The 13,789-nt window shown below is 42.9% G+C and overlaps 1 protein-coding gene and 1 long non-coding RNA gene across 4 annotated transcripts in view; one reads left to right on the top strand and one right to left on the bottom strand.

Annotated features, from left to right (window-relative positions):
- Nucleotides 1-9,483, top strand: part of PLCXD2 (phosphatidylinositol specific phospholipase C X domain containing 2) — a 51,915-nt gene extending 42,432 nt beyond the window's left edge. Inside the window, exons 4-5 of one of the 2 annotated variants that reach the window (XR_014312238.1) lie at nucleotides 3,342-3,906; nucleotides 4,853-9,483. Coding sequence is in view for 1 of the 2 variants with exons in the window: in XM_082732372.1 (XP_082588498.1) it covers nucleotides 3,342-3,501 (160 nt within the window). In the remaining variant the exon portion in view is untranslated. Of the gene's footprint in view, nucleotides 1-3,341 lie in introns of both variants that reach the window. The other variant, XM_082732372.1, reaches the window with a different exon arrangement.
- LOC309865827 overlaps nucleotides 1-13,789 on the bottom strand; it is an 84,581-nt gene that overhangs the window by 62,376 nt on the left and 8,416 nt on the right. The gene's annotated exons all lie outside the window — the stretch shown is intronic.

Genomic DNA, 13,789 nt, shown 5'->3' on the forward strand with positions numbered 1-13,789 from the left:
TCAGGGGGGTAGAGCCCCGAGTGGGGCTCTGTGCTGAGCTCGCAGTCTGCCTGAGATTCTCTCTGCCCCCCAGTCTCTGTGTGTGTGTGTGTGTGTGTCTCTAAAATACATAAATAAATCTTTTTTTAAAAAGGAAAAGAAAAAGTTTTGAATGGGTCAGGCTCAGAACTACAGTAGACTTCCTGTGGGCCACTGTGTACCCTCGGTCTCTATTGCCAAAGGAAGACTGTGCCTGTGGCACCTCACTCACCCTTGGCAAAATATCTCCACCCTACACTCTACCATGTATGATTTCTCCTCTCATGCCAAACACTCACCTAGTTCTTACCCAGGCGAAGTTCTAAGCACTTCACATGTATTACCTTATTTATTCTCCCTCCCACCAAATCTACACAAGATAAGTAGTAGTAGTATCCCCATTTTACAGGGGGAGAGACTGAGGCATGAAGAAATTGAAGAAGTTACAGTGGTGATTAATTGAGGTGATTAAATCTTCAGGAGACCCAGTTAAAAATGGACTTACTCCTGTGATGGCAGCTTACTAAATCCTAATTAACCTACTAACATAAAAATGCAAAATGGTTTATGAAATGCGTTTTCTAGCCCATGGCCAGTTCTCGAGTCCACTGAGTGAGGGAAGTGACCCAGAACTGACCATTTTTCTCTTCGTGAGAAGAGAAAACGAAATGCTAGCAAGGTCTCGACAGGGTCATTTAGGAGGAGACTGAGAAGTCAGGATGTATGCTTAAAGGGAGGGCAGCTTGGAAAGAGAAGATGACAACCAAGGAGAGCTTCACCAGAGGAAGAGAAAGGAGCCCCTTAAGATAAAAGTATTTTAAATTTTGGCCTAGAGCAAATTCTTCCTGAAAAATCTCCAGTCCCAGCATGGCTGGGTGGCTCAGTTGGTTAAGCGTCTGCCTTTGACTCAAGTCATGATCCTAGGGTCCTGCGATCAGCCCCGCATCAGGTTCCCTTTTCAGCAGAGAGCCTATTTCTCCTGCTCCCTCTAATCCCCCCTCTCTACCCGCACTCTTGCTCGCTCTTGCTCTCTCTCAAATAAGTGAATAAAATAAACCTTAGGAAAAAAAAAATCTCAAGTTCCTTAACCAAATTATAAACCATGGGTTGTGTCTTCCCTAAAGTCTCTCCAGATGCCAGACTACGGCATACATTTCACTGTGCCCTCCTCTCTGTCCTCCATGATACTTACATTTCCTGCTAATACAGAAGGTATCACATTAAATTGTTGTCACTTGTTGATGTCACTAAATTATGAGCTGCTTCGGACAAAACATTCTGGCTATTACATGGAAAATCCTTGAATTGTAAAATGTGACCAGCCGTGTTTGTGAGACCACTGAGTCAGTATTGGTCCATTAAGGAAGCCACTCACATTTCTGAAATAACTGTATATCCATATGGGAGAAGTGAACCCCAATCTCTACTTCATAACATATATAAAAATCAGCTTGAGATGGTTTTGGGATCTAACAGGAAAGTGAAAACCACAAAGCTTATAGAAGAAAACAGGAAAATATTTTTTGACTTGGGACTGGGAAAAATTTCCTAGATAGGTCACAGAAATTAAAAAAGAAAAAAAATTAAGGAATTAAGCTTGCCAAAATAGGCCATTAAAAAAATTATGGGAGCCTGGGTGGCTCAGTGGGTTAAGCCGCTGCCTTCAGCTCGGGTCGTGATCTCCGGGTCTTTGGATTTAGTCCCGCATCAGGCTCTCTGCTCAGCGGGGAGCCTGCCTCCCTCTCTATCTCTCTGCCTGCCTCTCTGTCTACTTGTGATCTCTCTCTGTCAAATAAATAAATAAAATCTTAAAAATTAGTAGGTAAGCTATAGGCAGGATAAAATATCAAAAGGCATATCTGAGAAAAGACTAGTGTCTGCAATATATAAATAACTTTTATAACTCAACAATTAAAAGAAAAAGAAAAAAAGAAAAGAATGGGTAAAAGAATTGAGCAGGTACTTCCCAAAGTAGACGTACAAGTGGCCAATAAGTACATTACAAATGGCTCAGGCTTATTAGTCATTAGAAGAATGCAAATTAAAACACTCTTAGATATCTTTACATACCCCCTAGAATAGCTAAAATTAAAGAGACTAATCATGCCAAATTTTGCTCTGAAGCAACCAGAACTCTCATACTTTGTTGAATGGAATATTTAATAGAACAGCCTCTTTGGGAAGAGATCTGGAAGTTTCTTTAAAAAACTAAATGTAAATCTACCATGTAATAAGGCAATTCCAGTCCTTGGTATTTATCCAAAAGAAATGAAAATAAAGATTTGCAAAAAGACTGAGATAAGAATGCCCTTAACAGTTTTAGCCATAATATCCAAAAGTTAGTAACGTCCCATTTACTCATGAGTGAGAAAATGGGTAAACAAACTACAGTAATTCATGCAGTGGGATAGTGCAGTGATTCAGACGAAGACCAAGCTATTGATGGGTGCAGTCACGTGGATGGATTCCAGAACCATAATGCTGAGTGAAAGAGCATCACACAAAAGAAGACACATTGCGTGAACTTACATGAAGTTCTAGAACAGGCAAACTGAATCAATGGTAGAAAAATAAATTACAATCATTGTTGCCCATTGGAGGATGTGGGCTGGGATTGATGAGGAGGGAACATGCAGGAAACTTCTGGTGTACGGGTGATGTTCTATACCGCGACACGTGTGTGCTTTACATGTATACATTTGTCATAGCTCAACTAGTGCACACTGAAGAGTTGCCCATTTTATTGGATGCAAGTTGATGTCAAAAGAAAAATTAAAACAAATATTGAGTCCTTGTTAATGATATGCCGACTGGGATATTTGGGGCATATGTATAGATCGTTGCAGTTGGAATTTGTAAAAAATATAAGATGTCTTGATGGAAGGGTAGAGTGATGGGTGGATGGACAACTATGTGGCAGGCACGTACTATAAAGTGTTAGTGGTAGAAGCTAAGTGGTGCACGCCCTTACTATAAATTTCTTTCAGTGTTGCAATATGTTTGAAAATTTTCATAATTAAAAAAAAATTAGAGAACAGACTCATAATTAGGATCTTGATCTTAGTCTTTCAGGGTCCTCCTGACATGGTTATCTCTTTGGTGCTTGAGACAGATAATCTCTTCCAGCACAGAAACCCTGCGAATACTGTTCTCTGTTGGAATAGACATCACTTCATCCCCGAACGAGATCCAAAGCTTCAGTGGATGAACTGTGGGGGCTTGTGCTTTTATTGACATACTTTTGTTACATGAATGGAAATGCATTGTTTCCATTTCTGGAGGAGTCCTTTCAACTCTACTCTCTTGTTCTGTCTCCCATGTAGGAATCTTCCTGCCATCCTGGACTGGGTGAAAACTCAGAAGCCCGGGGCCACGGGTGTCAACATCATCACCTCTGACTTCGTGGACCTGGTGGACTTCGCTACGACTGTCATTGAGTTGAATGACCTCCTCCAGGAGGACAGAGCTCTGGCTAAATGCTGATTTGATTTTTATTTTAGTGTTGACTTTGTTGATCCAGGCCAGAGTTCTGAAGGGTTTCCTGTTAGGACGGCCCCTGGCAGTGATGGGGAAGGAGGAGGGGGAGGGCGTTTTCCCCTCTTCCTAGGGCCATTTGGATAAAATTACAGAGCTTTCAGTTGCATTTTTCCCAAATGAGACTTTTTAAAAAACTGAAGTCCAAGGGAAGAAGCAGGTTTCGTGTGATCAAAGTCAGGGTCTCCCCAATGGTTCATGATGCTGAATGTAATGTGGAAATGGGGTCTCCAGCTTCCTTTGAGTGTCTTTGAGTTGACCCGGTTTCCTGCTGTCTTCCAGGATGTTATGTGTGAGCCTGTGAGAAGACTGAACCAGAAAGGCACTCTTAGGCAAAAGAATGGCTCATGGCAGGTGTGGAAGGCTCTGTGGGGTGGCTCTAACATCAACCTGGGGCTTTGAGGGAGAAAAGGGCCAGCACCAGTTCTCTCTGGCATGCTGAATGTCACCACTTCTTCCCCGGGAGAGTGAGACTTCTTTGTCATCAGGCCATTCCAGCCACAAGCTGTTCTTACATAGCTTCTGCTTGGGAACTGGGCACCTTCATTCTTTGGATAAACCATGCATATTGCCTTTGGTATCAAAATGTGTTTCCCAGTGGTAAAACATTGATTCCTTTCAGTTTCTCTCGGCCCCTTCTCAAAAGTGAAAGGAACAATGGTGGGAGGTCCTTTCAGTGTGGGGCCCAACAAGAGACAGACATGCATGTGTGCCGCATGCCGCATTTCTTTGGTTTAATCCTCCAAGCTTTTCCCAAAATGGCTGCTAGGTAAACTCCTGCCTCATTTTGGCAAAGCTCTCTTTGGAACGGCATCTTCAAGCCGGATCTTGGAATTGCATTTCATTGCCATCTGCCGAGGACCCAGGTTTGCACTGTGAGGCACAACGCTAACATTCACGCTAAGGGAAGGCGTCTCGACCGTGGCACTGCGGAGACAGCCACAGGATGCGTGGGGAAGTGCAATGGATTTGAGGAGGAAGCTCCGAGAGGGTTTGGAGCTGTTCTGTAACTCCTTGAAAACCAGACTACCTCGGGGACATTCAGGATGACTTGTGTGTCATCGAGTGAGAGATGCGCGGTGTTGGAACATTTCCAGTTTGTGTCTTGATAGCTCTACTTCTTGCAGGTTGTCTTGAGCCTGCTAATCGCCACTGCACGAGGGCTGTGACACTCAAGAGGGGATTTTGTTTTGTTTTGTTGTTTTGTTGTTGTTGAATGGATAAGAGGTACTTATCTAGAGCAAGCCCTCTTGTGTGTATATTTATTTATTTATTTATTTATCCATTTATTTATTTATAGATCAATTATCTTCAGTGCTTCTTACCTCAAGAGCACTCACAAAGGAGCTGCCTGAACTTTTCTCACCCAGGTCACCAGGTCGACGCTGCCCTGCTCTTCAACAGGCCTGTGCGTTTCAGCACTGTGAGTGACCTCTGAGTGACCTCTGACTCGCCTGCAGATGTTCCCAGCTCCCCCAGTCCTGTTGGGACAGTGTGCATTGTGTGAGTGTGGCCCAAAACAGAGAAGCCCCTCCCGGGCCCCGAATGGGGGGCCCGAGGATGCAATGGGTCATGAAGAACCCTCAGTACTTGAGGGAGACTCTCTTATAGAGGGTTGGAAAGGAAGGATCTGGAAAGAAAACTGGGCATGGGTGTATGTACATGCCGATGCTGCTCAGATCTGTCTGAGGATCCCTAAGGAAAGGTCACCTTTGGATTCTTAAGGCAGAAAGATAAACATGGACTCCTGGACAGATGTGTGTGTGTGTAAGGACCATTGGGCTACCCCCCCAAGTGGCTCGCCATTCCTCCTCTGCCAGTGCTCACGGCTGTGTGGCGGCAGGCCCTAGGGGTGAGCTCCCGAACACGCACGCGCAGCTCGCACTCTTCCAGCGTCTTTGTCAAGTCGGTTCATCCCTGACCTTTCACTCCCGCGGCTGAAGGGGGGTCACAACAAATGCCTCTGGGAAAATCTGGCGTAATTTTTCCTTGTTCTTGCATTCGAACCCCACTCCAAAAGGTTTCTGGGATTGTACTGTCCATTTTTAGGGCTTTCCATGGAAAGGAGTAAGAACAGAAGTGCCCTCGCTTTTTCAATTGTTCTTCAGTTCTGCTGTTGAACACCAGTGACAAGCTTGGAAATCCCTGGCCTACCCTCAGGATTTTATTTGTGTTGTTATTGTTTCATTTTGGTCTTATTTTTAACTCTTGATTGATTGCTAGGGACTAGATGGTCTCCCCTCTTTTAATCCTTTGTAACTTGGCAAAGAGATCAGGAGGCAAGAGGAGAATTACTCTGCTCTGTTTTATTTGAGCCTCAACTTTGTCCAGGTGCTCGGTGCTATGAGGCCAGGTGTGTTGGCACCCAAGGGCTGCTGACTGTTCAGTGAAATGTTTACTTGATTTTTTCCTTTTGTTTTAAAAGATATAATTGCACTTCACTTGGGTTGTAACATTTAAGTGCATCTCAGTATTTGCCTGGTAAGAGAAAAGTCATCAACCATGACACAGAAGCACAGGAAATGGTCCCAAGGTCATGGGCATGGAGTCCTGCTCTATGCGGCAAGTGCAGGTGCGCGCCCCTCCGTACTGCTCTGGGTTGCCAGCCTGGCTTGCATTCTCAAATTCTGCCCAGGAGTTCTGGGAGATGGGAGCAAGATTATTTGCAGTTCGCCCTTGTTAAACACCTTTGAACTGACAGAATCTCTGCTCCAAGCAAAAGTTGTTCAACATATCACAAAGGAGGTATGCATTCTGCTCTTGGACCTAAGGCCAAGCAGGAGACTCTGTGATGGGACAGAGGAACAATAGACTTTCGGTCTATGACATAAAAATGATTGACCCAACCACATCATTTATTCTCACAAGATCAAACAAGGCTATCATGCTTACTCAGAATTCACTTCCATGGTCAACTAAAGAGCTACTTGACTGAGTTAAAGAGGGCTTTCTTTTCACAGGATTTGGGGCCACCGTTCTTCTGAAATGTAGGCTGAGTTTTTCATGAACTCTCTGGACCATTCGCCACATTTCCATGGCTTTGTCGCCAAGGGGACAATCACAGGTTTCAATTAGATTAGAGCACTGTTTAAAGGTTTGAACTTGGAGCCTCTAAGAGGTACCACTGTGGTTTTATGGTCACAGAAGATATTCTTAGGGCTGGAGAGAGAAGTCAAGATGGAACTGATGGAAGGGATGATAAATGATTGTGGTTTAAATCTTAAACTAATGGCAAACTGAAGGGGGTCATACCAAGAACTATTATATATATGCTGTATGAGACCTCTAATAATTGCATTTAGTTATTTCCTCAGCACTGAGTCCAGACCCCTGACTTCTTGAGAATAGTTAGGCCACAGTCCAAACCCAGGATTTTTATATAAACTCAAGGAAAAGCACAAGATCTGAGCCCAGGTCACGACTAATCTTAAGAATCCTAGTTCTTCTTCATGACCTCACATTCACATCACAAAGTGGATGTTTCTGTTCAAGAAGGTGACGTGGTGGATCCGGAACGAAATGCAGTTTTGTCGTGGTCAAGATTTTGTTTCTGTTTTTCGGAATCCTGCCATAAGAAAGTGTCCCCCAAAAAGATGTGATTACAAAGTGGTAAGAAAGTTTAGTGCTAAGCTTTAGTGCTAAGCTAACGGTGGAGAAACAGAAGAAATTCCAACTGAAATGAAATGGTTTCTCTTCATGGAAGCACTAGGGCTACACAACTTCAGGCCATCTCATCAAATGAGTTCATGCCCCGGTGAAGTTTCTGTAATGTTTATTGGCTGTAAAGTATTGTAATGTTCTTTACTGGGAGGTTCTGGGAAAAGGAACAGGCTAACAAGTAGGTCCCAGCCATGAGACTTCTCTCTCGTGGCTTTTCAGTTCAGTGACCCTGTGCTACATCTGCCTTGGATCCTTAATCTGGAATAAAGATGCTGTCTGCCACTTTAGTGCTGTTCTGCAAACCTTGGTGGACTAGCTCCCCAAAATATCAGGCCCTTTATGGTTAAATTATATGTCTCCTATTCATTCTTCCTGTGCTTCATGTGTGAAGAAATGCTATTTGGGTTCATTTCTCAAAAGTGTGGTGTAGGATGATGGAACTGGCATGACTTTCGCGACTTTAGTCATCTGTCGAATGAGATGAGTGGAGCTGAGTGAAATCAGCCGGCAAGCACTCAAGATCCTGAGAGGTGGGCTTTCCCAAGTGCATGCTAAACGGTCATGTTATGTTCGAGGGAATGAACAGAAACTGATAACATCAAATATCCTGACAGGAAGTTTTGTTTTCTGTGGCATAGAACATGGTTGTCCCTCAAAATTCTGCTACCTTCCCTGTCTTCCTTGGCCTTCTGCCTCAGATGGCTTTCTAGTATTTGCCATCACAACTTTGTCACTCACAAATGTCACCTTGGGATACACAGAAGTGAATTGGTTAGGTGATAAGTGATTTAGCTGGAAATTGACTCTAATTCCCAGTGATCATGAACAGCTCTTTACCACCCCAGGAGACGTACTATCTCCTTATCTTCTGGCTTCCCCGGCTTCCAACTAGAAATATTGACATTAAAGCTACTATATTGCTTCATGGACCCTTAACCCAGAAGAATACAGTAGAGAATGCTACTGATATTGTTGAAATTGTGTTTAATATGCTATAAAAGTATTCTAAGATAACTCTTTCGATCCTGCAGTGGTTATAGTGTTCTAGTCTTTTCTCCAACAAAACTTATTCTTAAGAATTTTCAGACTCGTTTCTAAGCCTATGTAGTTTGGATACATTTTTTTCTTCTCTTCACTGGGAACTCAATCCCACAGTCCACTGAGATAACCCCATCCATAGTCAAGAGGCATTTTCCTCTCTCATTCCTTCTGATCTCCACAGAAGACCATTTTCCCCTCTTGTCTCTTGGGCATCCTTTAACGTCTGCCGGTTACAATGAATAACAGAATGCTGGCAAAACTTACACAAAAAAGCACACGCATTCGATGATGTCCAAATGCATTCTTATCATGGTGGTAATCGCCCCGTACTGTTCCTGAATGCGTAATTCTGCCCCCCACCCCCCCACCACCACACACAGAATCTGATTGGAACTCAGAACCGGGGGCCACCGCTTCATTCAAATAGTAGGAGCTGGCTCTCGAGCATGGAGCCCAATGAGAAGCATAGCACTTTGAAGTCAAATAGACCCTCAGTCGCTTTGTATATCTACAGTTTTACATTGGCTGTTAATTTATAGCACTAATAACACTGTGGTCATGAATCTGTAATATCAATATGATAAATCTTAGAACATATTCTAGAAACAGTGCTACCTGGCTGCTACTGTACTTTCTGGCTTATGCCCCAGTATTAATAAGTATCTCATACAGATTGCATATGCTTTGTTCATACTGGATAATATGCCAACTGTGATACTTAACCTCACTGATCGGCACTTAAAAAACACAGAGATTATCATAGTGAAAATACATCTTGGTCAATTCAGATGACATGTGAATCTGAGAAATATTCTATTAGATATTATGTTTGTCCTCTAGGCTTGTTTTGTATTACAGTGCATGCTGTTTGCTAAGTTAAGTAAAAAATAATAACAATAAACTATACCAATTAAAGGTTAGAGTGAAAATTTTACATATATTCTGCTTGGTACTCTGAAATGTATTTTGTGGCTTAATTATCTTATTCACACACATTTCACTTGGCTTTTTCCCCCCTAGGAAATCATTATTCAAATATATTTCTCCTTCTTTCTTATAAACTGGATCACACTGCTTAATTCAACCTAAAACATTGTAAAGCCGGATTACCTCATTTTAACTGTGAAAAAAAAATTAATAGATATGATGACATAATGTCTTTTCTTGTATTTTATTTGAACTACCTAAATAGGCTTAAACCTAAGAATAAATATAAAACTTCAGCAGGCATTTTCCTTGTTTCTGTGTGCATTTTATAATGGGCCCACTTCTAATATTTTTTAAAGGCTAGAGGTTCAGCATCAATAAGCTGCCTTGTCATATGATATGGGATGTAGACCTATGGGAATTGGCTGACCATGCCCGCAGTTCCCAAGACGAGCATGAAATGTGCATGCATGCTTGTCACCCGTGCCTTTCTGAGCTTCACCCCCAACGCTTTAGCTGTTTCTCATAGACTTAGGCCAGGTCCCGCTGACCTCCATATTCTTACCAACCACCATCTCCAGCCCACATTATTCTGAGTGACTGCCAAATGCCTGGAGATAGAACAATGCAGAGCAGACTATGTGTCTGTGCACACACATAGTCAGCAAGAGTGGGTGTCCAGGCCCTGTTGACAATGAAGATTCCAATATTTTCCTTGTTCCTAATTCTTTTTAGTAGAATACCTGAACCCACTTAATTTTGGTGAATTTCTCTTTTTGCCCTATGCCCTACAAAAATAATGCATTGAGGTGAAAGTCCTGTGTATGAATTTAGTAGAGATGAAATTAATTCCATGTTATTCATTTCATAGAGTTGAATGCTACAATAGCTAATTAGGGATAATCACATTTCCGTTCAAGTTAATGTAGCAATTGAAGAACATGTCATGGTCAGATTTTTCACCTGTATTTCTAGTGTCTATAAACTACCATACTGTCCTCTGGTTGGCTTTCATACGCACCACGTTCAGTCATTCCCACTTGGTTTTAATAAAAAATTACATGATGAAGATAAGGCTGGGTCTAAACATAGACAAAGCGGGTGAAACCTGCCTGGGGTAATTGCAAAGACTTCACTGGCCGGCCTCAAGTTCTGGACATACACTCGGGTTGAGACATTACTCATGAGAAGGGAGCTAGTGTATTATGTACCAATGAATATTTCATATTGTAATTGGGTTCTGAATGTTCTATTTAGCCCAGAAGCTATGGCAACAGGCATTTCAGAGATGCACAGTCCTGCGTTTCTTCTATCCCAACTCTAGCAAGTTCTGGCTGTTTAACTTTAGGCTAACGTCTCTAAATATATAGGATATAGGACTAATCACACCTCCTCTGATGGTTTAACGAGAAGTCCACATAAGAAACTATACAGAGAGCATTTTAGCCCAGAGCCTGGCACTCAGTAAATTCTCAAGAGTAGGTCTTAGTCTTAAGACTGAGGGTGGCGACCTTCCTCCCACTCCTCACAGTACCTGGCATGATCCCTTCGCCATGGCTAACTTCTAACTCTTGCGTTGATTGGTAAATGATTTAGCAGAAACTAATTCATACGAAGGGGCGCAGATAAATTCAGACAGTGAAAGAGAGGTTGCACGATCACTGGACCAGCTCTGCTTGGCTCAGGGAGTGAGTGGGGTTCATGCCACTGGTGGTATGCCAGATGATGTGGGGTGGAAAGTGGCCCCATCCTTGAATAGCATTCATGTCATTAATCATTTAATCATCTGGCTGGTAGAGAGGGAAGTCTCAGCTGAGTGATGAAATCCCCACAACCCTTGTCTTACCTAGCAAAAATTTTTAAAAAGGCAGTAGCCTCCAGGTAACATTTAATACCATTTTGTTTGCATGGTATTAATTCAATGGTTCCCTTCTCTTTATGGCAAATGATACTGGGTTTTTCAACAGTGATATAAAATTTCCTTTCAAAATAGATTTTTTAAAAAATTCCGCTGTGAAGCTATGGGAATGACCTTTGTTTATGATCCTTTCCAGGTTGGAAAAAACTGCAGTTGATTCTTCTGCACACTTTGGTCAAGAACTGGGTCTGGATGTGCTCTTTCCGAACATCCTTAACTAAAGAAATAAGTATATAAACAAACTATTTGAGACAGAACATCCTCTTTTTTTTACTCTACATGTCTCCTGTAGAAGTCCATACCCCGACCCACCCTCTTTACCAGCCATCCTGTGTGGCAGTATAAAAGGGCAGGATAGAGGTGTCCTAGTCCCTTGGTCCTGCTGACAGTCACGCCCTGGGGTTACACACAGTGTAGACAGCAAACCCCACTTCTTTGACTTGGGAAGTGAGTCCTTTTCTATGAATCCCTGAGGTTAGGATGCTTGGATGCCCCAAATTTTTGTTGTGTATGTGTGTGTATTTTCTTCCCCCAAAGGAATTTTTCTTGATCAGCAGTATGTTTCTTTGTTTATCCCTCTGCAAATCTGCTAACTGGGACTGAAGGAGTGTTATTGTTTTTAAGACTTGAAACCTTTCAGTCTCAGGGAGGGTAGAAAGTTGCAAGGGAGGGACAGTGGCTAAAGCCCATGTGCCTCAAACCTCACCCAGGACGGCCTGGGCATGTGCCAGTTAAACAAAAGTGCTAGTCAGGCCAGGCTGTTTACACAGCTGGGCAGTGTTTTTGGAGAGCATGGTGGGGATGGGGGACAGAGGAGTGTCAGCCTCCGTCCAGTAGCATCATGCAACTGAGAGAAGCCTTAGGCAAGCAGATGGCTTCAATCTAAGGGGCCTGGTGTCTAAAGAATGGGATTTATCCTCTGGAGAAAGGCTCCAAGAATGTCTCTGCTTTGTGGCCTAAAGTCTTTCCTGCTTTGATCCTTAGTGGGTGTTTGCTCAACCTGGGCCTAGCAATCCCATTTCTAGGCTTCCATGAAGTGTCGGTAGTTCTGGAAGAAGACATTCGATTGCCTTTTGCAAAAGCTTCCCCCTCCCCAACAACCTTGTGGGTCTAGAACTAACTTGCCACACGTCAGAGGTGTCGGTGGGCTACCTCAGTGGGGCCAGAATACCCTGACATGTCACACAAAATTTTGGAAGCATGTGTACTTCTTTCTAGTAGGGCATCTGTAGCTCTCCTCAGATTCTTAGAGGAAACTATGATCCTAAGAAATGTACATAGCACTTTCTTTCAAGTACCTGTGAGAATGAACTACCATTTAAAGGTTTTTAAGCAAGCAAAGGCAGCCAACATAGGCCTTGGTCTTTCCTATTTAAAAAAATGAACTAAACTAAGACTCATATGAATTTGCTGATTCCGGGTGCTCTCTTTCAAGAGGTAAAGTTGAATATAATAAGATAAGAAGAAACAGACTAAGCAAGTCCAAAAGACACTAAGGGTTAGTTAAGTGGTCTCTGGCATGAGAGGGCGGTGGGAAATGGGAGAAACCAGACACACTGGCAGACACGGAGGTGGAGGTGGCTAGGCGCCCTACACAAGTCTGAACACCACATTTCAGAGGGAGGTGCACAAATTGGAGCCTTTCCAGAGAAAGGCAGTTAGGAGGGTGACGGGTCCTTAAGTCGTAACACATGAGAAACTAGGGATATTGAGTTTAGAAAAGACTGAGGAAATGATGGGGATATCATCAAGTATTTCCAAATTATTACATGACTGAGATACTAGAATCTTATCAATTTAGATGTGGAAGAACCAAAGAACTTTTGTCCAGGTGCTAATGTTACACAGGAGAGAAAACTGAAAGTCAGAGAGAAAAGACTGGCCCAAGGCAGAGCTGGAACTAGAACCTGGTCTCTGAGTTTCTGCCCAGTGTCCTTTCCAACATTTGCAACTGACTCCTGATATGCAGAGAAGAGCTAGAACTCATGAGTTAACATTTCAAGAAGGCAGAGCTTGGCTCAATGAAAAGCATTCCTACCTGAGATCACGAGCTCACCATCAGGCAGAGTATTTCTGAGAGAGTGTGTATTAGTTTTCTATTGCTGTTATAATAAGTCACCACAAGCTTAGTGGCTCACAACAGCACACATTTGCTATCTTTCAGGTCTAGAGTCGCAGGTCTAGAATGGGCCAGCAGGGCAACATCCCTTCTGGAGGTTCTAGAGGAGAATTCATTTCCTTGCCTATTCAGCTTCTAGAAGCCAATCCTTGATCAGTGGCCCCTCTCTGTCTCTTCAAAGTCAGTAGCATAGCATCTTTAATCTCTTTCTGGCTCTGCTTCTGTCTCCATGTCTTCTCTGATTCTAGCATCTTACAAGGACCCCTATGATATACTGGGTCCACCTGGATATTCCAGGATAATGTCCCACCTCAAAATTCAAAACTTGATCCCATCTACAAAAGCCCTTTTACCATGTAAGGTGACATAGCCACAGACTCTAAGGACTTGGGCATGGACCTCTTTGGGTGCTCTTAAGCCTCTCACAGAGTACTATGGAAAGTGCATTGACATTGATACAGTTTTAGAACAGTGAGTTCAAATCCTGTTTGAAGGACCTACTCACTGCCTGACTAGTTAACCCCTTTGAGCGTCTGTTCCCTCATCTATTAAGAAAGAATAAAATTTCAAGG

This window comes from Mustela nivalis (genome assembly GCF_964662115.1).
Source record: "Mustela nivalis genome assembly, chromosome: 1".
Classification (NCBI taxonomy): Eukaryota; Metazoa; Chordata; class Mammalia; order Carnivora; family Mustelidae; genus Mustela; species Mustela nivalis.